At 32.3% G+C, this 24018-nt stretch overlaps 1 protein-coding gene and 1 pseudogene across 1 annotated transcript; both read right to left on the reverse strand.

Moving 5' to 3' along the window:
- Positions 1 to 2977: 2977 nt before the first annotated feature.
- On the reverse strand, positions 2978 to 4160 carry LOC145598800 (zinc finger protein GIS3 pseudogene; annotated as a pseudogene).
- An 18828-nt stretch (positions 4161 to 22988) lies between these two features.
- Positions 22989 to 23564, reverse strand: LOC145634748 (uncharacterized). The gene has a single exon (XM_081686138.1). It carries the CDS (start codon positions 23562 to 23564, stop codon positions 22989 to 22991), a length of 576 nt encoding a protein of 191 aa, XP_081542264.1.
- Positions 23565 to 24018: the final 454 nt, after the last annotated feature.

The raw sequence follows: 24018 nt of genomic DNA on the forward strand, positions 1-24018 counted from the left end.
TCAGCTCAGCTCAGTTCAGTTCAGTTCAGCTCAGCTGAGTTCAGTCAATGAGAACAGACCCTAATTTGGTCTATAGGGAGTATAATTCTCTTAGAAGATCGATATAATATCTCTTCATCTCATCGAGTGAAATCAAGGAAATGAATTAATGAGTTAGGGCCTATTCTGATTGACTAAATTGAGCTGAACTGAACTGAACTTATTAGAGCTGAACTGAACTGAATATTTTATGAGTGAAGGAAATTAAGAACTGAATTGAACTGAACTGAATTGAAAATAATCTGAAGAGAACAGGCCCTTAGTGACCTAACACCCAAGTGGAAAGATATGAGATTTTCTTTGTCAAAATTTGATTAAAACCAAAAGATGAATTTTTTTTTGTCAAAATTTGATTAAAACCAAAATATACTCTGTCAAAAAAAAAAAAAAAAAAAAAAAGTTGAGATTATGCAAAAGCTATATATATATATATATATATATATATATATATATATATATATATATATATATATATATATACATATATATATATATATATACATATATATATATATATATATATACATATATATATATATATATATATATACATATATATATATATATATACATATATATATATATATATACATATATATATATATATACATATATATATATATATATATATATATGTATGTATGTATTGACCTAAAAGTTAAGAAGGCAAGGCCCTTGGGGGAGTCGGAAACTATTAATTTTGTTTTTGGCTAAATTAGGTTGAAAAACAATTTCTTGACCACGTCAATAGCTTACTGCTCTAAATTAGGGACTATTATGTTCAGCTTAATTTCAGTTCAGTTCAATTCAGCTTCAATCAGTTCAGTTCAGTTCAATTCCTAATTTTCTTCTACCATAAATAAATTATTTCAGCTCTATTCAATTCAGTAAATCGGAACAAGCCCTTAATAACATGAATTTCCCTAAATATAAAAGTAAAGCCACTCTGAATAAATTAAAAACATTATTCTAAATACAACTTATATCTGAGAGTGAGAGACAGCTCAGAGCCCCTCTCCCGAATTCTGGTAATCTTGAAAAGTTGAAATCGATTCTCATCACTTTCCTTTGTACCTCTCTAAATACCAAAAGAACTACTAGGACAACTTAAATCTCAAAAATATATAACAAGATACCCAAGATCATTAACAGGTTTAAACTAGAGGATTGATGCAGTAATAACTTGATATGCCAAATGAGTTATGTGGTGTTTAAATCGACCTACCGAATTTACGGTTCAACATGGCTTGCACCCAAATTAGTTTTATTTTTTTATTTATTTTGTTTTCTCTAACTTGGTTTGTTATTAAACTTATTATTTATTAGGCAACTTATTTTATGTTTTGCTTGTTGTTTTTGAGCTTGTGCATTTTGTGATCAAGCCCAAGGCCAGGCCCATATGAACACAACCAAATTTGATTGAAAAGCTTTGTGACTCTCAATTTCTTTTAATTATGAACATACAACATGTTCAGTATTCTATCTGACCCTAGATAGACATATAGTAGGATGGATCTCTAAATTAGGAATGATAAAGCTCTATTGACGAGGTAGGTCAGTATACATTAGATAAATCACCTTACTTTATACTCATCTTTGCAATAAATTTGAATAGAAAATTATAAGTATTAATCGTGTTATTGATCAAGCTTTATTGACGAGGTAAGTCAATATTCAAATTAGGACACTTACAAAAAACGAAGGGAGTAATATAAGTGTTGATTGATTAACTTTGTGTAGTACAAGTATGATGGGACTTAATTACTTTATATCCATGTACTCTAAATAACCAAATCCAATTTTTATACTTGAGTGGCTCCAAAATAACCACACAAGTGTCTTAGTCAATTCGTATTATTTTCAATATTCGAATTTCTTACTACTATTTGGCCAATTTTTTGACGTCATTACTACAATAGAGCGTGCAAGCTCTTAATATATCATAAATCAAGTGGAAGAATGCAAATTTTAGCAAATGCCCTCAAGAAGTGTTATAAGGTTACACTTAATTGACATTTTATTTGTTTATTAATACAGCATTATAGATTCTTATGTTTTTTTTGTACCTCTAAAATATTAAAAAAAGGTATACATTGCATGATGTCAAACCCACTAATCAAGGAAAATGAATACGAAAAAAAAATATTTTGATTGGAGAAGGGGGAGCTAATCAATACTAATTTTATACCAATTGATTTTTTTTTTTTTTAATTTTTTTTTTTTTTTTTTTTTTTTTTTTTTTTTTTTTGGTAATTACAAGTATAAGAATGTACTTTTATTCTCATTAATTATTGATTACATTTTTACGTAATTTTAAAAACTCTTGAAATGGAAATATTCTTATTCACTAATTAGGTAAAAGGTAATTGATCAAAACTGAAGTGTATATAATTTTCAGAGCTAATGTTTCACATCATTAAACTAGTAAACTTATAAAGTACGTTATGGATATTAAGCTATTTTCTTATTTTCTTTTCTACACCTTTTTCTTTGTCGATTGCAACAACACGTACATGCTAGTTTCATTCTCAGGTTCACACTATTTCATGTGTCTTTTGTCAAAAAGCAAGGGGTTCTTCTAGCTTTCTAGGCGTTATTGGAAAATTCAATCATATTCCTTCTAGATTGAGATACCTTATATCTTCTTTTACGAAATCCTAATTATAATGTGGAATTCCGTAGTAAAAGAAATTGTTTCATCAGCTAATAAAGATCAAACATGTGTATTAATGATTGAATCATGCTCGATTCCTACTTCCACACAAATGTATATAGAATTTTACGAGTACACTTTCAAGACCATCATATCAATAAATAAATTGAAAAAATTACTAATCTTACAAACATTATCGTAAAAATAAGATATCCTATTTCCAAAAAAAAAAAAAAAAAAAAAAAAATCCATATTCCTTTAAAATTAATAATTAAAGGTGGCATGTAGAAAACAAATAAATTAATTAATATTTTTGAACCAAGATGAAACATAATGTACAAAGATTCAACTTCTAAAAAACTTCTAAAAATAGAGTAACATCTAACATTTGAATAACATTACAAGCTAAACCCGGTAACCCGAATAAGACGACAATTAACATGTCATACCCACCCAAATCTCTAAAATTTCAAAGAATTTAATTTTAAGAAGAAAAAAAAATTAAAATCTATAAATCTCACCGGGTCCGGGCCTGGGCCCAGCCCGGGTTTTTCTAAATCAAGGACCAGCAGGAGCAAGGCTAAGGTGCAAGTCAAGCCCGACACCATCATCAAACCCGGGCCCGGTGTTTCTACTAAACCTACTCAAAGAAGGCCCGTCAACCTTATTACCCTGCCGAGAAAACGACGTCGTAGTGAAGCTAGTTTGATCTCCTACACAGCCATCATACGATAACCCCGGTGCCCCCCTCGGCGGGGCTAAACTCCCACCGTTGGATCCCGATGACGGGAACACGCACCCGTGTGACACATGGAGAGATGGCATGGCAGCACGTGGCATATACACCCAGGAGGAAGAGCAACCAGGAGGTGATGAAGATGACTGTGGGCCCGGCACCATAACTGCCGGGGCCCCACAGGCGGAAGCAGGTAAAAGATGAGGTGGCGGGGCAAAAGCGGAAATAATGGGATTCCGAACGTACGAAACAGCGGCAGCAGCTGCTGCCGCTGCGTTTCGTGTAGCTTGCATTTGAGCACGTTTTAATTGTTGTCGCTCTTTCTTATGCGCGTTTTGGTGACCCCCTAACGCTTGTGAGTTTGCGAATTCCCTACAACAATATTGACACTCGTATTTCCTGGAGGCGGCCTCTCCGACTGTATTATTAGTCGGAGAGAACCCACCACCACCACCTCCACCTCCGGAGTCAGGCGATGATTCGCCTGCTCCAGTGGTGGTAGAAGATTTCGAGTGAGGTGAAGTCGATGACTCCACCTCCTCGAACTGATCAAATTCCGAAATAGAGTTATTAGATGATACGTTTATGCCGAAAAGCTTCAACCGTGTGGGTGTTGATGGTGTATTGTGGATATTAGTAATAGGTCTATTATGCCTTTGAAAATGATCAAGTTCCGCCATCTAAAGAGAGAGAAAATAAGGAAAAATAAAATGAGTGAAGAGGAAAAAAAATGGAAAGGGAGAGGCAAGTGTTAAGAGGTGGGGATTCATGTAATAAGGTATATATACAAGATAACAAAGGATTAATTATTGGTTTACTGTTTAGTTTGGAAATTTTGGAACATTTATGTACCCTATAGTCAAGATTTATGCAAACTTTACTTTTATTTTTATATTGCTTTTCATGCACCTGAATTTACATTCCGGAGTATAAAACAATTTTAAATTAAATTCTCTTTTCCTTTTTTTTTTAAAAAAAAATTTATTGATGTAAAGATATACAGTACAGTACTATATATACTATATACTCTATATTGGTATACGAAATATCTTTTGTGATAGGTAGGAAAAAGGGTCCTAACGCCCTAACGGATTGTAAACTGATCTTGCCTCACAAATCAATCTGATCTTAGTTAGTAAGCTTGATGTGTAAAGTTATATGAGTATATTATACGGAGTATTATTATACAAGTGCATAATTTTTAATTATATTGCTGTAAAGATGTACTCCTATGTAATATATACTACAAAGTGTTTTTTTGATAGGAAGTAAGACGGGCAGCTCTATTGGAATGGAACCCGATCTTGTCTCACAAGTCAATCTGGTCTGAGTTAATAAGCTTGTTGTGTAAAATTGTATTAGTATATAATATTGAGTATTATTATACAAGTGCATAAATATGTACTTAATTTCTTATATTATATGGTGAAATAAAAAATTATAATTAAAAAAGTGTATATATATTGTCCAATAGCAGGCTTCAAGTGATGCATGATGACCAGCTTAATTAAGTTAATTAATGTAGTTGATGATGAGTGATGACTGCCTATTTAGCATAATTAAGCTGCCAATTATTCATCATCATATGTAATCTATGAACTGCCTTGCAACACTTGGGTGTTTTATACTTTCTATTTTTGTACTTTAAACTGTAATCCACCCAATATCTATTGGAGAGCATAAATTATTATTGACTTCTAACTTTTTTATGATGCCCCTTTAAAAAAAATTATAATGTATGTAAAGTACGTGAATTTGTATTAATTTTTTTCCCCCTAGTAAATCAATAATTAAAAGGTATGTATGTATTCATTACTAATAAAAGAAATTATTATATTTGATATCATAATTAATAAATTAATTTGTACTTTATAATTCTATTTAAAATTTATAAAAGAATTTTGGACATTTTAATTTTTAAAACGATAAATTAGGAAATTGCTAAGCTTCCCTAAGAATGTGTTTTTGGCAAAGATGACACACTAAAAAATTTCAAAGGAGCTGAACAAAATCCATGTATGGCTGGTTATCAATAATAAGAAGATGAGAAACCGATGCATAAATTAAGACGGAACCGTATCATGCAAACTTGATACGGGCTACAAATGAGTTTATATGTTTCGATGACCTAATTGGCTAAGTAAATAAACAAGTTTGAACAAAAATCTTAACTTCTTTAAGGAGAAAAAAAACAGCTTATTTAATTGGTTCAAATTAAGAACTCCATATACTTCATATATAGCATCGTTTATTTATGTTTGGAAGATTGGATATAACTTGTTGATAATTATTGTACACTGTTTTTTAAGGGACTTTAAGTATTTAAAAATATCATTTTGTTAAATAACAGCCCAAACGTACTGTATGCTAGCATAGAATATAGGTCAGAACTTTTTCTAACGAGAACATTGACAAATGCTTGAATTTAGTGGAATTGATGTATACATTTTTTTTATAAAAGAAATTCCCTTTTTGGAAAGGTATCAAAGGACATGTGTAGTTAAGCTTGATTTTAACTCACAATATAGAGAAGCACATTTGCATTAATTATAGATAGTACTTAAACAAACAGAAATTAAAATTACCATATTCATATATACTTTTGTGTCTTAAAATGTTTCAAGTAGGTGGACCATTGCATTATTATTACTGTATTAGGTTTTTTTTGTTTTTGTTTTGTTTATTTTTTATTTTTTAAGGCGGCATTTCATTAAATTAGATCAATTCCGCCAAAGACTAAATGCCTTGGGGAAAAGGACTTGTACAAATATATTCCACATTTTCATTCAATATATATATATATATATATATATATATATATATATATATATATATATGTATTAAATAATAATAATAATAATAATATAATATACTTGCATTGTACATTTGTGCTAGTTTTCTAATGGTTGCAAAACGACTTAAAATCTTACTCCCTGCGTCCCCTTTTGATAGTCCTTTATGGGAAAAATTTAATCCCAAAATGTTCACCCCATTTGCTTTTTCCAACAACCATTAATATTAATTTTTTATCAAAATTCCCTCCAATTTGCAATAATAATTGTATAAATTTTATTTTGGAAAATTTGTCAAAAATAAGCCAACCTTTGCTTGATTAGCTCAAAATAAGCCAAATTTTCGATTAATTCATAATAAGTCAACTTTTAAGGGTACTTTTTTTTAATAGGTCATATGACCTACAACCTACCAAACAGGTGATTTTTATAGTTAAAAATAATTTACTTTGATTAAGTGTTTAACTATAATTATATTTAAAAAAACAAATTTTTAAAAATTAGGAAAAAAAAAAGAAAAAAAAAAGCCCAGCCATCCCCTCCCCCACTCACTGCTAGCCCCCCTCCCCTCCCCTCCCCTGCCAGCAGCCAACAGCCGGCGGCCACAGATCACCATAGGCGCCGACAACCTACCTCACCTTCTCGCATCAGCTCACGTGCAACAGATCACCCATTCTCACGGCGGTCCCACCTAAACTCCGACACCAAGTCGCCAACAACACAATTAACCAACACCCACACGCACCGCTAATTAAGCCACCTCACACACAAAATCACACACCACTACCAGCACATTGCTACACCAAATGAACAGCCGCGCATCCCGCATCTCCACCACAACAACCGCACTTAGAAACAACGGCCACCAATCAACTTCATAGCAACCCCAAAGTAGAACAAAACAGAGAATCAAAATGGTTCGGGCAAACCGAAATCGTGTTAAGTTGAACCAAGCAATTCCAAATTCACCAAATTCAAGCGAACCATTTTGCTATTAAAATTTGCCTTTTTTAATGAAGCTCAACGGTCACGAATTGAACTCACGATTCTGGGAAAGAGGGGAGGGGTGGTGGTGGGGGAAGCGGGAATGGGGAAAGGGAGCGGGTGGTCGCCGGCACTGGAGGAAAGAGGTGTTAGTCGGCCGTTGACCGTGGGTGGGAGGAGGAGGTGGCTGAGCTTTTGTTTTAGTTTTTTAGTTTATTTTATTTATTTGATATAATTATTAATTGTTAATTTTTTAAAAAAGTTTAATAATTAAACAAAAAATAAAGCTTGATTAATTTTTTAAAAAAGGACCAACCACATAACGACATGTGTTAGACTTTACCTCTATAACCGGTTACCTTATAGTCTAACAGGTTTTAACTTATTTTGAAAAATATTTCATAAAAGCCGACTTATTTTGAGTTAATCGAAAGGTTGACTTATTTTGAGCTAACCACGTAAAGGTTGACTTATTTTTGACAAATTTTCCTTTTATTTTTCTATGTACTTTTATTACTTTCTCTCTCTACTTTTTTGCATACTCAATGTCAATTTACTTTTTCAATATAGTTTAACTATTCTTATTTGACTAGATGTTCCTTTTCAACGACTAAACTTGTTTCCTTCATAATTAATTAACACCATATAACACTAGAGAGTAATAACAAGTACGGAGTACTAGTTTTTACATTTACCGAGAAGCACAAAATAGTTCAATGATTTGTATGTGGTTCATGTTCTCAATTACGAAGTACCCAGTAAAATAGAATATTTTATTTAATAATAAAATAAGGTACTCCGTTACATATACTTCGTATAATCTTTACGCCTTTTGGAATTTTTTTCTCTTTTTTGGGATGCTAATTTTCAATGCCAAATTTTTGAAGTGGAAAAAAAACTTGTACCATGAGTTAATTATTAGTGTGAGTATCCTGTTGATTATAGACCTATTAGTCTGTGTAATATATTGTATAAAATTATTTCGAAAGTGCTTGCAAACAGACTTAAGAAAGTGTTCCCTACTATTATTAGTGAGTCTCAGAGTGGTTTTGTTCCGGGTAGATTAATCACAGATAACATTTTGGTGGCGTATGAGTGTTTTCATTATCTGCTGAAAAAGAAGACTGGTAAGAAAGGTTTTATGGGATTGAAACTTGACATGAGCAAGGCTTATGATAGAGTAGAATGGGAGTTCCTGAAAAAAATGATGAAAAAATTTGGCTTTCCGGATTCTATTGTGAAAAATATTATGAATTGTGTGTCATCGGCCTCTTTTGATGTGTTGGTAAATGGGCAAGCATCTCGGGAATTTAGGCCTTCCAGGGGGCTCCGTCAAGGGGACCCTCTTTCTCCTTTTCTCTTTATCATGTGTGCCGAGGGTTTATCTGCTCTCCTTCGGGATGTAGAGAGGAATAAACTCATTCATGGTATCAAAATTGGAAGAAATGTGGAGCCGATCTCTCACCTATTTTTTGCAGATGACAGTCTGCTTTTTATTCGGGCAAATGAGGATGAAACGGAAAAGGTTATTGATATTCTTTCAACCTATGAGATGGCGTCAGGTCAAAAACTGAATATGGAAAAATCAGAGGTGTCTTTTAGCCGAAATATCGATCTTGAAAGGAAAAATATGCTTCAGATGAAGTTATCTTTTAAGGCTGTCGAAGGACACGAGAAGTATTTGGGGCTTCCAACTTACATTGGAGGTTCTAAAAAATTGTTTTTCAGAGTATTCAGGATCGGGTCTGGAAGAAGTTGAAGGGTTGGAAGGAAATTTTTTTGTCGCAGGCGGGTCGTGAAATTCTCATCAAATCGGTGGCCCAAGCTATCCCTACTTATGCAATGCAATGTTTCTCTATTCCAGTTAGCATTCTAAATGTGATAGAAAAAATGTCTCGGAATTTTTTCTAGGGCCAAAAGAAGGAGGAAAGGAGAATGTCTTGGGTTGCTTGGGACAAATTGTGCCGAGCAAAAAATCAAGGAGGTTTGGGTTTTCATAATATGAAGATGTTCAATAGGGCAATGCTCGCAAAGCAAGCTTAGAGAATTGTGACGAATGAGAATTCCCTTGTGACTCGTGTTTTAAAAGGGAAGTACTTTCCTCATTCAAATTATTTTGAAGCAAATTAAAAACTATGTCGAACATGAGCTTTACTTGGAGGTCGATGTTGAGTGTTCGTGATGTGATTGAAAAAGGTGCGAGAAAGATGGTGGGTAGAGGGAGTTCGATAAATATCTGGAATGACCCGTGGGTACCCAAACTGCCAAATTTTCGCATTTACTCAAGCATGGGGACTGGAGCTAACGTTCCAGTTTATGTGTACCAGCTTTGGGAGGACAAAAAATGGTGTATTGACACACTCAGGGACCTATTTACAGAACGTGAGACAGGAAATTTGTAGCATTCCGATCCCTTTGTATGATGAGGAAGATGGGTGGACATTATGGCACTTCTCAAATGATGGCTCTTATAATGTTAGGAGCGCATATAACTTACTGATTGAAGAGGAGGAGAAAGGTAAAGCGTCCACTTCAGCAACACAAGAAGCTTTCAACTGGAAAGCTATATGGCATGCTAGTATTCCACCCAAAATGAAGCTATTTGTGTGGAATTGTATGAAGAATGGGTTAACAGTGAGAGGTAATCTGGTGGCTAGAGGAATAAATATGGATGACAGATGCCCTATGTGTGGGGAGGAGAAGGAAAGTCTCGAACACATGTTGCTCTGGTGCACTTCGGTTTCTTCGCTTTGGAAATATTCTGCTCTTCGCCTTGACACTTATGCTGAAGAACAGGCCACTTTCAGGGAGTGGTGCACAATGATGAAAGGTAAAATCGATCACTGATCCTAAGTGGTGGGATTTATTTTGGTCCTTGGCGTGGGGTATTTGGTTAAGAAGAAACTCGTGGCTCTTTGAAGGAAAGCGAAAAGGGGACTTTGATGTTTTACACAAGGCTGTCAGCCTCGTGGGAGAGTATAAAATGCTCTTGAAAAAACAACAATTCAGCAGCCGGTTCAGCCCCTTGGAGCAATCCGGAAACCTCCTCTGGTGGGAACGTATAAATTGAACTCAGATGCTGCTTTTGTTGGGTAGCAGAAGGTTGGTCTGGGAGGGGTGCTAAGGGATGAAACGGGTGATGTGGTGATGGCATGCTGCGAGGTTCAAGAAGGGGCTTACTAGGTGGATGTTGGGGAAGCGATGGCAATGAGGCAAAGTGTGCTTTATGCTAGGGAAGCAGGCTTCAACAAGCTCGTACTTGAGACAGATGACTTAAAATTGTTCCATCATATGAAGAAAGGCATCAACCCCCCAAATGCGTTTGGGAAAGTGTTGCAAGATATCTTTCGGTTTACAGAGGGATGTCAACATTTGTCTTTCTCTTTTGTTAAGAGAACGGGAAATGGGGTAGCACATTGTTTAGCAAATCTAAGCTTTAGCTTTAATGAATGTCGCATATGACTTGAAGAGTATCCCCTAGAGATACATGAGTCCATTTGTAAAGACAATGCTGTTTTGATGGAGTAATAAAGTGCTAGCTTCTTGCTTGTTGTTAAAAAAAATTAAAAAAGAGTTAATTATTAGTGAAATGACTATAACTTAATTATTATTGGCCGCAAAAAAAAAATTTCATATTTGTACAAATATTAGATTAGACATGTGCGTTGTATGATTTTAAAATTGTTATTATTATGTATAAAAATTGTTGTAGTTGTTATCATTTGTGTAAAATAGAGTGGCAATTATTTTCTGTTTGAAAAATATATAGTGTAGATTAAAAATAATAATAATAATTGATGACATCATACTTATAAATGTGGGAAAATTTTAATGTGAGAATGACACTTAAAATAGTTTAAAGGTTGATAATGTCAGCAATGTTTTGTTTTAATAATAGTTAATAGATTATTTAGCTATAAAAAGTATGAAAAACATGAGTATAAGGCTATTAGTGCCCATTTTAAGACTTTTTTTTAATGAGGAAACCATTTAAAGACTTTTAGTTAAAGTTATATGTAATTTATAGTTTATTTATTTATTTTAATCTTACAATGTCATACACATAAAATAGCATAAAAATTAACCACGGAGTACTAAGAAAATAAAAACGAAATTGAGAGTGAGGGATAGCTCAAGTGGTTAGAACCCCCCTCCCAATTATCTTAGAATCGATTCTCATTACCGCTCCTTGTGGCTCTCTAAACAAACAAACAAAAAAAAAAAAAAAAAAAAAAAAAAAGGGGAACTATTGTACGTGTAGCCGTATAGGAAGGGGTATAAGGGAAGTCAACATAAGACGTCGAAGTCGAATGCATGAAACAGTTTGTGAGCCTTTAGCAAAGCACACCGTCTAGTCCAGTAAAGAAGCTTCAGTGTGGCCCACGTGTCAACGTCATATCTATTCGGCGGACACTAGGATTAGATACGCATGTTTAGCATGTTGCCCCTTTTCTAATCTTAACTTGAGCACAATCCCCTCCGGTCGATTTTGTTCAATTACTTGATTAGAGAATATAAAATTTTCAATTCGGATAACTAGGTCGGTTTCAATTAGTCTTGCCGAGTCGAGTCTATTTCTGATTTGACAGGTTCAATAAAATTGTATCGAGTAATTACGTATAGAACCTATCTAATTAAATTGTTCTTTATTAATCTCATACAACCATTAACTAAAGGGAAATTCTCATTGGTAGCCTTGTACTTTTGCGTATTTCCATTGGTAGCCACTTTATATATGAATTATCTTTGGTAGCCTCGCATTCTTAATGTTTTCGCTTCCGTAACCCTATTTACTCTAAACTGTTAAGTGGGTGTTAAAATTTAACTGAATTTATTTTTAATTTAATTAATCTTTTTTTTTTAAATAATTTTTTTTAACCATCCCCCATCCACTAGCCCAACCACCTCCCTCCCTATTCCCCTCTGCCAGCACCGCTGCTCCGGCTACCCATCCCCCTGACTCCGGCTGCTCATCCCCCTAACTCCGGCTGCTCATCCCTCACCCTCAGTCGTCGACTTCCCATCCCCCCTAATCCACCGGGCTACAACCACCAATACACCACAAAATCACCTCTTTTCTCTTTCCCTTTTCTATGAAACCCCCAAAAAAACGACCATGTTCTTCTTTCCTTTCTTCGGCTGTTCACGATCTTCACCATTCAACCATCATCATTCGTCTACACCGACCATCTCCATAAGTCAGAATTATATATCATCAAGAAAAATAAAAAAAACCTTGGTCGATTTGGCTTAATTGAATCAATTGATTTGGGCTGAAAATGGAGATTGTGGCTCTAGATTGTGGGCTAGTGGCACTGCTCGGTAGTGCGGTGGTGTGGTGCTCTTGGTTGCAGGTTGGTGCGACGTACGGTGGCTGGTTGTTCGGAAGCTATTGTGTGGCGGTTGTGAACTATGGAGCTGCGCGATTGTTGGTTGTTGTTGCGGGTTTGGGCGTGAGGGGCTAGGGTCTTGAGAATTGGGTTAGGGTGTTGGGGTGTCGAGAATTGAGCGCCGGTGGGAGGGGGAAGCCTGGACACCGGCTGTTGAGGGGGAGCGGGGAGGGTGGTGATTATTTTTTTTTAAAAAAATTAATGAAATAATGATATACTTTTTTTTTTTTTTTGAGAAAGAAAATAATGATATACTTACATAACTAATTAACCTTAGTTTAGTATTTTTAATTATTATAAAATTGATTTTAGGTTAAACTTAACAGCGAGTTAACAGTTTTAGCAAAATATGGTTATGGAAGTAACATTTCAAAAGTAGGCGGCTACCAAAGATAATTCATATACGACGAGGCTACCAATGGAAATACTCAAAATTACGAGGCTACCAATGAGAATTTCCCTTAACTAAAACTATAAGATGTAGCTAATTTGTAACTCCTGACTCGAGCTTAGCCAGATTGACCCATACAAGAGCCAGCCAGTAGGATATTATCTTGAAACTTAATCAACATAATGATATGCGAGACATTTCAATCAAAAACACTTGCGTGGACCTGGTCCACAATAATATTATTGTGGACCCGAGGTCTATACACACGCAACTGACATTATTTTGAATATAGTGACCATTATTTTTAACATAGTAACCTTATTTTTAACATAGTAACCTTTATTAAAACTATTACAACGTTTAATAATATTGTGAACTTGAAATACGACGCTATTACCCTAATTTTAGCATAGTGGCCTTTATTATTCATATTGATCAGTATATAAAATATTTCATTACAAAAATAACCACTTAGGCCTATATATTACCAAAATGATTTTTATTTCAACATAGTGACCTTTTTTAAAATTATAGTGACCCTTTTTTTTTGTTAATAAAACAACCATACTTTCTCTAATGTTAGTGGTCCACAATAAATTAGTGTGAACCAGGTCCATTTAAGAATTTGTACATTTCAATATCCTTTTAACATAAAATAGGTAATTTCGAAAGTTCAACACAATGAGAAGTAAGGTAAGTATTGTTTATATGTAATTTAAAATTCAATATTCATATGACTGAAACAAAAAGGAATGCATTAGACCAATAAATTAAAAACATTATTACAAAGGGAACTTTAGGAAATTATTTGATATGATGTTTCAACGTTTTCAATCGCAAGTTATAGTCAAGTATTTTGATTCATTGAAATACATTTTTGGTTAATGTCAAGATTCTCAACCTATTTTTTATTTGACATATGCTCGATATATATGGACAATTATTTTACTCTAGATTTATTGCATGCTACTCATGCACCACATCATTTTACACATACGATACACAAATACTTTATTATTTGTCAATTGATAAAATTATTCTTACACCTTAAAAGTTGACACAAACTATTAATAACACAATAATGAGGAATTATCCACAATATAATTGTACTCTTAATTTTTCAATATGCTCAAGTTGATTAAAGAGAACTATATATATACGAAATAAATAGTCTTATATTTATCATGTACTTTATAATTGAAATTTTAGTTGGTTTGATGGATTTTTTTTTTTATGACTCATGGTTTGATGGACTTTGATCAATAATCTATCAATGTTAAAAACTTTGCAATATAGCTTTTTAATAAAATGGACCCACCATTTCGTGTTCATGATGAATAATAGTTTAGAATGTTTGCGTGATTGACGTTGAAATCAATATCGTACAAAAAACTTTAGGTTATACAATAATAAAAATTATAAACCAAAGTCTTGAGCATATGGGTTTGTTTTCTTTATTATGGGATTTAAGATTAAGAGATCTCTCCGAATCTTACTAACTCCAAAGATAGAGAAAGAAGGCACTTCAAAAGGGTAACATAAAATCATTCAAATGCCACTTCTTAAGTCTTCATCACAACTCCAAACATGGCCCACCTTTGTCTCCTCTCTTAATTAATATCTTAATTAAGCTGTTATTTTCTGTACTAAATAAAGCTTCTTCTCTCTCTCTCATTAAGTCAAAATTTGGCATATAAAATAATATGAACCCAATTACATGCATGATTACTTTTGCTAGAAAGCTTATATTCTTTCCAGTTGTTAGATTTGACAATTTTAATTATCTTTAGCATGTCATAAATAGTGCTTAACTATAGTTAAATAGTCGGTCTATGTTTATAATCATTACTAAGCTAGCTAGACTGTGGATGCTAATTAACTCTAGATATATATCAAATTGAATCATGTTTATGTCATTGCCTGCCCTTTCTGATTCTCTCTACACGAAAAAATAAAACAATATACTCTTGTCCTGAGAAAATTATGTATGTTAAAATTTGGTAAGGGAATTAGTCATTTGAATTTAGCTTGGATGCTAAGAATGTCTATGTTTGTAATTATTCAAAATAATAGTTAGAGAAGAAGTGAAGGCAGGATTTGTGAGAAAAAATTGTCAAATAATGTGTATATTCAATGGAAAAAGAAAATTGTGCGAAGTATTATGCAAAAGTCTAGTGAGGCTTGACTTCACACAAGGATCGAATTTTATTCCATATTAGGTATGAGGTAGATTGGATTAGGAACACACTAAAATGGATGAGCGAAAGATTAACTTGAGATAAAGGATCAGAGTTAATAAAAAGGATTTAATGTCTGTTCTTACACATCCTTTTAGTCTATAGACTCCATTTATTTATAGTACACATATGAGGTATAAATATTTCGACATTCATATATATGAGGTATTAGCATAAAAGTTATACTTGTACAACTATTTATGGTACATCTAAAATGTATATATAGACGTAAATTATTGGTTGAGCTGAGCAAGATTTATTTTTGTTAAAGAGGGTTGTCAATTTCAAAATTAGATAGTTAAGGCATTTCAAGCATGCATAAAAAGACATATGTTTAGGTCTTATATCAATTACCTAACTAGAGAGCCGACACTAACTATCACCAAAAGGTTAGAGAAAATTCAAATCAAAAAGTAGTTGTATAAATATAGTCTCTTCAAATATATAGTAGACATTACATACTTAATTACATTTGAAATTGATATGACAATAATAATGTTTAACAGGCACTTAAGTTATCCTAATCATAACTTGATGATACATTATTAATATGGGTCCAACAAATTTTGGAATTTGAGGGTTTTTATCTACCTTCTAGGAGACCTGAAATGATGCTGGAAGATCTAGGGCATAGATTAGAATCTCCATAAAACCAAATATGTTTTTGCTAACTCAACTACCACTTTATTTATTTTATTTAACATCATAATCTTTACTTTATTTATGTGCGGATCCAATAACTTTTCTTTAGGTTTTTCTCACTCTTTGGGAAGGTTGGAAACTTGGGATTGGGCCACTCTTTCCACTATATATGGGGCTCAAGGCAAGTTTTGGTCTAACACACTCATAATTAAATTAATTTAATTAATTATTTAATTTGAAGTGACCTTTTTAAAGTATAAGTTTAGTACTTGAAAAGGTTGAAATATAATACTTTGGTTTAGGGTTGTTGGGACCAATTGAGGCCAAGTAAGGCTATAGAAGTTTTCATGTGATTAAATTTTCTTATATGTCAAGGGTGTTTTTTCTTGCATTAATTAGGTTCATGAATTTGAACTTAATATAGTGGGACCAAGGTAGTTCAAATTGGGACAATTTTGGTTCAAATATGGCCAATCAAGTTTGTGTTAGTGGGTTTTCTTACATAAATGATCAGTCTTAGGTTTGGTATTATTTGGTACTTCTAGTAGTTGTGGAGTTTTCAAGAGTTCTTGTGCCTTTTTGTTTAATCCCTAATTTTAACTTCTTAATAAGCTTCTACATCACACATTGATAATTTATGGAAAGCCAAGACTATTGGCAACTCAAACCCAAACGATACTCCATATTAGAATATTTTATTTTGCTTTACATGCATGTTTTTGACTACAAAGGTGTATGACTATCATCGTACTCGAGCAACTCGTGAGTAGTTCATAATCAACTCATTCAAAGTTAGATTTGAGTTTGGTAGGTTTAAAAATTATGGATTATAAATAAGTTAAAATTTATGAGCTTGCTAATTAGGATAAATAACACACTATTCTATATTATTGTCATAAATCCTTTACCCTAAAGTAACAAAAACTAAAATCAATTACTACCTCCATTACAGGTTATGTGTAACGATTAGACATTTTCCTCTCTGCTTTATGTCAAATCGTTGCACATAACCTGTAACTGTAACGGAGGTAGTAAGTAAAATAAGAAGGGGTGGGGGGGAGAGATATGGTGATGATAAGTGAAACCCTAACCACCTACAAAAATCAACCAAATGCTAAGAAAAATCCTAACCTCCCGTAAACATTAACTATTCCAAGGGAAAGTTGATTTCTTATGCACAACATGTTTTTAAAAGATGATTTCTCACAAAAATCAAACTTAATAAGGTGGCTCTATAAGAAGATTACTCTTACTTTAAAATACACATTTATCATTTATATTTAGTTGCAACATTTCAGCTTTTATACTATTCACACGATATTCTCTTATTATATTTGATGATCTATACTTAAGTAATATTATGGAGATATGATTTCCATCAAATCAAAATATGAGAACTTTAGGATTTTCGCTGAAATATGAGACTTTTATGTTTTGTGTACCTTTTTTTCAATATATATATATATATATATATATATATATATATATATATATATATATATATATATATATATATATATATATATATATATATATAAAACAAGCTAAGGGCTTGAACTAGCTAGTAAAGGAGTTCGAACCTGTTCTTTTGAGCTGAAATGATCCGAGTTGAACCGAATTGAAATGAAGTAGAATAGTAAACTTAGCTAAGTAGAACGAATAGAGAATATCAGTCTACAAGAATAGGGCATTATTCTAGCTTGACTAATGTCTCAAGTTCAAGACTTTGGCACGTAGTAGCACTTTTTGAGAGAAACTTTTACTCCAAATAGAGCAGCTTGATTAATCTGGAATTCAAATTAATCGATATCTTATAATAGGTTTTAAATTACTGAGCATGTTGCAAAAAATAATTCATAGTTCACTATACATATAGAATGAGAAAACAAAGAGGAAAAAGAAGACTGTAATTTTTATTTATTACTCCCTCCGTTTCAATTTGTTAGTCCCATATACTATTTTGGGGTTTTCAAAAAGATATACCCATAATGAATGTATTCCACTTTTAACTTAGGGTTCGTTTGGCACTGTTATGGTTTTCTGTTTTTTGGTTTTTAAAAGTATATGATATGTGTCCCATAATGAATCAAAAATTATATAAACTTGTTAAAATTATGATAATTTTGAAAACTGACAACAGAAAAGTGGAAACACCTTTTTCTTGTTTCTTGTTTTGGTTTTTGGTTTTCAAAAAAACAGAAAACTTAAAACCAAAATTGATGCCAAACAAGCCCTTAGTTTTTAGTTTTTATTTTCTATTTTATTCATATTAAATTCTGATTGGTTAGATTAATTGATTGTGAATTAATGACATGACTCTAAGTAAAGAAATTACTCCCTTGATTTATGCAAATATGACTAAAACTTTCCTAAAAAAAATCAAAAAAAATTAAATAAGGCAAAACTATTTATGAATTGTTTTTTAATTTAATGTTAGATTCCAAATATTATCCTTTTTTTATTTCATGTGATTGATTTCATATGGAACTATCATATTGAAACGGAGGGGAGTATTTATTTATTGAAAAAAAAAAAGAAAAAGAGAAAGAAAGGTATTGTTGATTGTTAAAAGGCAAAAGGGTTGGCACATGATTTTCTCCACTGATAGAGGTCTTACACATGTGAAGGTGCTTCAACATATAAGTGGGACTTTCACCTTTCTTTTTTCATTTGTATTTTTTCACATTTATATATCTTAATAGTATAATTATACTATTTCAACAGAATTTTGTTTCTTGAACCGCCGCACGATGGGGGTTACTATAGGACCCACATTTACAAGTCTTTTTTTTTTTTTTTTTTTTTGACAAAAACATTTACAAGTCTTGTGGAGATGGTCCTACATTATTACCACATTATCTTTCTTTTCTTTCTTTCTCTCTTTCTTTCTTTCTTCCCTCTTCTTTATGATCAATTGCAAGTAGTTCAGAAATCAAGTATGTAGTAGTAGAAGGATGATGGGAAATGTCTCAATAACAACTCTTTTACCCGGTTTTTCAACAACAAGAAGCTGTCCTTTTTAGCTAATAACATCTTAACTTGTTGGAATGATTTCCACCACTGCATATACTTTTCGAGTTAGACTAATTGTAATATACACTTTTGATTTTTATTTAATAATTTATTGAAAGAAAATGTTGCAAATTAGTTTGAACTAGCTAGTAAAAATTTTTCTTTCAGAGAAAAACTTTAACAATGGAGAGAGATTCTTTACTACTATGTATAATTAAAAAGCTAAAAACTCGTTAGATTCACATCGATGTGTTTACATAAATTTAATATTGAATTAAACTGCGTATAAAGACAAACAAGATAAGAAATAAAATGGAGAGAGCATACCAATTTAGGGAAATGTACTAAATGCTTATACGCATAGGTTTTTTTTTATTTAATTTTTATTTTTATTTTATTTTTATTTTGGAAAAGATAATAGGAATATATATAGGATGCATGAATCATGACTCTAAATTAATTTAAATTAAACAAAATTGATGAATACAAAGAAACAACTCCAAATAAGAAATGTACTAGATAAATCAAACTTTATTAGCTAAGGAGGGACCTTGATCAAATTAATCACTGACTTTTGCTCTTAATGTTGATTGAGGTGATGCCCCCCCTTAAATTATCATTCAAGATCGTCCGAATCCTGTGTCTGGCCCACAAAAGCGGTGTTTATCAATGAAAATTAACCAATTAAAAGCTTTATAAGTAAAGTTAATTTGGAAAATTATTAATTCAGACATGATCTTAATCATAATACAACTTCCATTAACTTTTTATATCATCTTTCTCCCCTTTTTGGCTACCATTAACTTTGGAAAAGGTCTAACATTGAAATTCATTCATCAAAACTAATCAATTTACCGTACCTTACTTGGTTTGCAAGTTGGATGAAGATCCTTTTTACACACGTCTAGTTTCTTTTGTCATCCAAATTAAATTTTTATTTTATTATGGGAGTAACAATAGGGGCGAGAATAACGGAATAATATTGTGAACGAGATTCAATCCAAGGTTTTGAGTATCCAAAGATAATATTATAAGTGAATTTGCATTACTAAATTTCCTTCTTTTAAAATTAATAACTAGTAAGCAGCTCAGGCGTTGTCCCAGGTTGCTACTGTGGTATACGTGCAATAAGTGATTTTTAAAAAAAAGGTTTTTCAAAATTGAAATGGTCATTATTAAACCAAAATTGATTTTTTTTTTTTTTTTTTTTTTTTTTTTTTTTTTTTTTTTTTGGCACATATATAATTTTCTTTACATTTTAATAACATAGTTGATATTTGTCTTAGATGGTTAAATAGCTAATATAGTTATAAGAGATCGAGGGTTCGATTTTCCTTATCCAAAAGTAGTGGAAGAATATGAGGAGAGAGAGTATTATGTTGGGTCCACTAAGTGTGAGGAATGAATTAAATATTGTAAAAGCTTTCCAAAAAAGAAAATGGAGCAAGTATTTAAAAACGGCCGAAAAAGGAAAGTGGAACAAGTATTTAAAAACGGAGGGAGTATTGTTTGAGCGATGATGTGGCGTCTTGAAATGTTATAAAGATGACATGGCGGAATACAAAAGGGATTACGTGGCACATCGACGTTATTAGCAACGCCTTTTAATATATTAGTATAGATTTGAAATTATTTTTAAAGTTTTTGGCATGATTTTGAATCTAATATGATGTAGAGTAATAAATACTATACATTGTCGGTACTCTGGTGTGTTCTATTCACCTAATTTTTACTTATCTAAACTTATTTGATCTTATAGGAACTTATTTGATCGTATTTGAATTTATATGATCTTATCTAAACTTTTCTGAATTTATTAGCCTTTAATTACAATTTATTTTAGTTATTAAATTGAACTTGGTTAGCCTTAAGTAACCCCATCACAACTTATCTGAACTTATCTTATCTGAACTTATTAAACCTTATTTAAACTTATTTTTTTCTGAAATAAGTGGAAATAAGGTGAACAAAACAGTACTTTAATAGAGTTATATATGGGTTGATAATGGTTAATCATAGCTCGTAGTCAAATTAAATTAGCTGTCCTCGATGAAGTTAATATGGGTTCAATATAATTAAGAAGGTAATTTTAGAGTATTTTGCTTAAAATAGTTGTACCTTAGATGTGAAACTAGCTTATTTCCCGTGCATGCACGAATACATAAGTTTTTTTGTTTTTATAAATTCAAATACTATTATAATTAAATTATGGAAAAAGATATAAGGGCTGCATATAAGAAGCTAAAAATGGAAAGGAAAGACAATAAATAACCATTTATTACACCGATTTACTCGTGAATTGTCGATAAATTCCCAACTTAATACTAAAAAAAGAAGTATATTAGTGATAAAATCAATTGAGTAATTATAGGTAGCATGTTTAAATTTATTAAAAATCTAGTAATAAGATTAAATTAGAAGGAATTAGTGTACCTAATATTTTTTTTAAACAAAATGATAATAGCATTATTTTCTTTTTTATTGATTAGAAATTTTATATATTGTTTATTTGTGGAAAGTGTTTTTTTTTTTAATTTTATTTTTATACTTTAGACTAGGCTAGTTCCCGTGCCATGCACGGTAATTTTTAATAACCATTATTAAACTATCATTATAATCAGTTTTTATATATATATAAAAAAAAACATAATTCTAAAAATAGAGTTGACAAATTTTGAGCAAAATAAAGGATTGCGTAAGATATGTTAGACATAAAACGATGTTGAAAATTAGTAAAATAAAGGAATTCACAAATTATGAGTTAAGAAATTTTTAATAGCTATATAAATATTCGTGTAAAATATATATCAAATCTTTTTTATTTTAAGTAGTTATATCGTATAAGATTAGAGAATTATTTTTGTAAATAAATTTTGTTTCATTAATTGAATTTTATTAAAAAAAAATAAGGACACACCAGAAAATGACACGTGTCATTGCTGGTGTGTCTTTTAGTATACTAGGTTAGTTCCCGTGCCATGCATGATAATTTTCAATAATTACTATTAAGCTATCATTAATTATAATTAGTTTTTTATAAAGAAAAAAATCTAAAAATATAGTTGACAAATTTTGATCAATATAAAGGATTACGAAAGATATATTAAATATAAAATGATGTAGATTATAATCAAAAGTATATTAATAATATTTTTTTATACATACATAAATATTTGAGTTAAAGATATGTTAAGTCTTTTTAATTTAAGTTACTATATTGTATAATATTTTGAAGTTATTTTTGTATAAGGTTTTTTTTTTTTTAAAAAATACAATTTTATACAAAAAAAAAAAAAAAAAAAAAAAAAAAAAAAAAAACACTAAGGACACACCAGGAGATGACACGTGTCATTGCGGGTGTGTCTTCTAGTATATATTATTGATGATTATTGATTATTGATGATTATTGATAGTTATTGATTGATTGATTTGTTTTATATCAACATGTAATTTAACAACCCATACAATATATACACCAATGTAGAGATAGTTGAAGAAAATTATTTATTTGTAAGCATAGTATAATGTAGTGAATTAATATAAAAAGTATGCTGCATGCATAATCTTTGTAGAATTGTAGTCCAATATGTCTTTTTTTTTTTTTTACAAAAGCAAAACACAACAAAATTACACGTAGTCCGAACCACTAGTACGACATTCCTTAGCAATCTCGTCTGCCCTCTTTACCTGGTCCCTTTGGACTTTTAGAACAGTGCACCTATGAAACGAGGTACCCACATCCCTAATCTCTTTCACCATCCAAGTAATAGAGACATCCTTACCTGGATCCATTGCTTACCTTTCGCCCTAGCCCACTTCATAGCTTCCAAGCAGGCCCAAGCCTCACACTGTAGCGCCGAAGTTGCCACTCCATGTTTGCCCCCCTCACTATCCTCATTACCATGGTTACTTCCTATAACTGTCCAACCAATCCCTGCTCTTGTTGTCGTCTTATCCCACGAGCCATCCACTCCCACAATAAACTTGTCGTATCCCCTCCTCTCTTTACCCAATTGCACAACGTTGAACCCCGGGGGAATGTATGGGTCATCCCCAGGGTTATCAATAATATTATTACCAGTCCCATTGTTTTGGCAGAAAATATCATGGTCTCACATTGCCAGGTTAAAAAATTCCAACACAAGGCTTGCTCCCCCAGCAACACCCTTAAAGCATCGAGCATTCCTAGTCTTCCATAGCCCCCATAAAGTAGCAATAAACTTAATGCTACGAGTGCCATACCTACCATCCTCGCTATAAAACAACATGATATAGTGCTGGATCCATAATCTCAAAGAATTGAATCCAGAAATGTCAGAGCAAATTGCCAGGGAGCCATTCTCCCAGACCTCCTTTGCTAGATCACATAGCCTAAAAAGATGTTGGCTATCCTCCTCATCCATCCCACAAAAATCACAAGTCACCTCAACTTGTATACCTCTTTTAGCCAAATTTCCTTTGACTGCAATTCCCTCATGAAAAAGCTTCCACAAAAATATCTTCCACTTGGGTTGAATCTTCATTCCCCAAATGAGCTTTATAAACCTCTTCTCCTCATGTGAATATATAATAGGCCCTTCTTCTTTCTCCTTTGTCAGGAAGTAGTAACCTGTCTTAACAGTGAACCTACCTGACGGGTGGTATTTCCAATAGAGGAAATCATCTTCCTTAGAACTGGGAAGCTCCATTGCTAGAATTGACCTCGCACTATCCCAATCAAAGCATTCCCTTACTTTTTCCCACCTTCCACGTAGCCGACTCTTTGTCAATTAAATCACTAACCTTCCAACATAACGAAGCCCCTAGTGTTTGACTCGAGTTTGCCACTGGAATCTTTCCATTGACCCAAGGTGTCATGATTGCCTTAATACTTTCCCCATTTCCCACTTTCCAAGCAAACCCTTCTTTAAAAGAACTGGTCACTCTTTGCAGACTTGACCTTCCCATCGACGGACATCCTATTCTCTCATAGGGCTTAGATAAATTACATATTCCACACGGTTGGAATCCTCCATGTACCCTTGATAGCAAGAGCTGTGGGTTCAAGTGCATTCTTGTTGCCTGTTTGAAAAGAAGGGCATCATTAAGAGTTGACATACCTCTAATAACTAGCCCTCCCATACCCTTGGGTAGCAGAATAGT

The sequence above is a fragment of the Chenopodium album genome, chromosome 1 (assembly GCF_948465745.1).
Source record: "Chenopodium album chromosome 1, dcCheAlbu1.1, whole genome shotgun sequence".
Lineage (NCBI taxonomy): Eukaryota > Viridiplantae > Streptophyta > Magnoliopsida > Caryophyllales > Amaranthaceae > Chenopodium > Chenopodium album.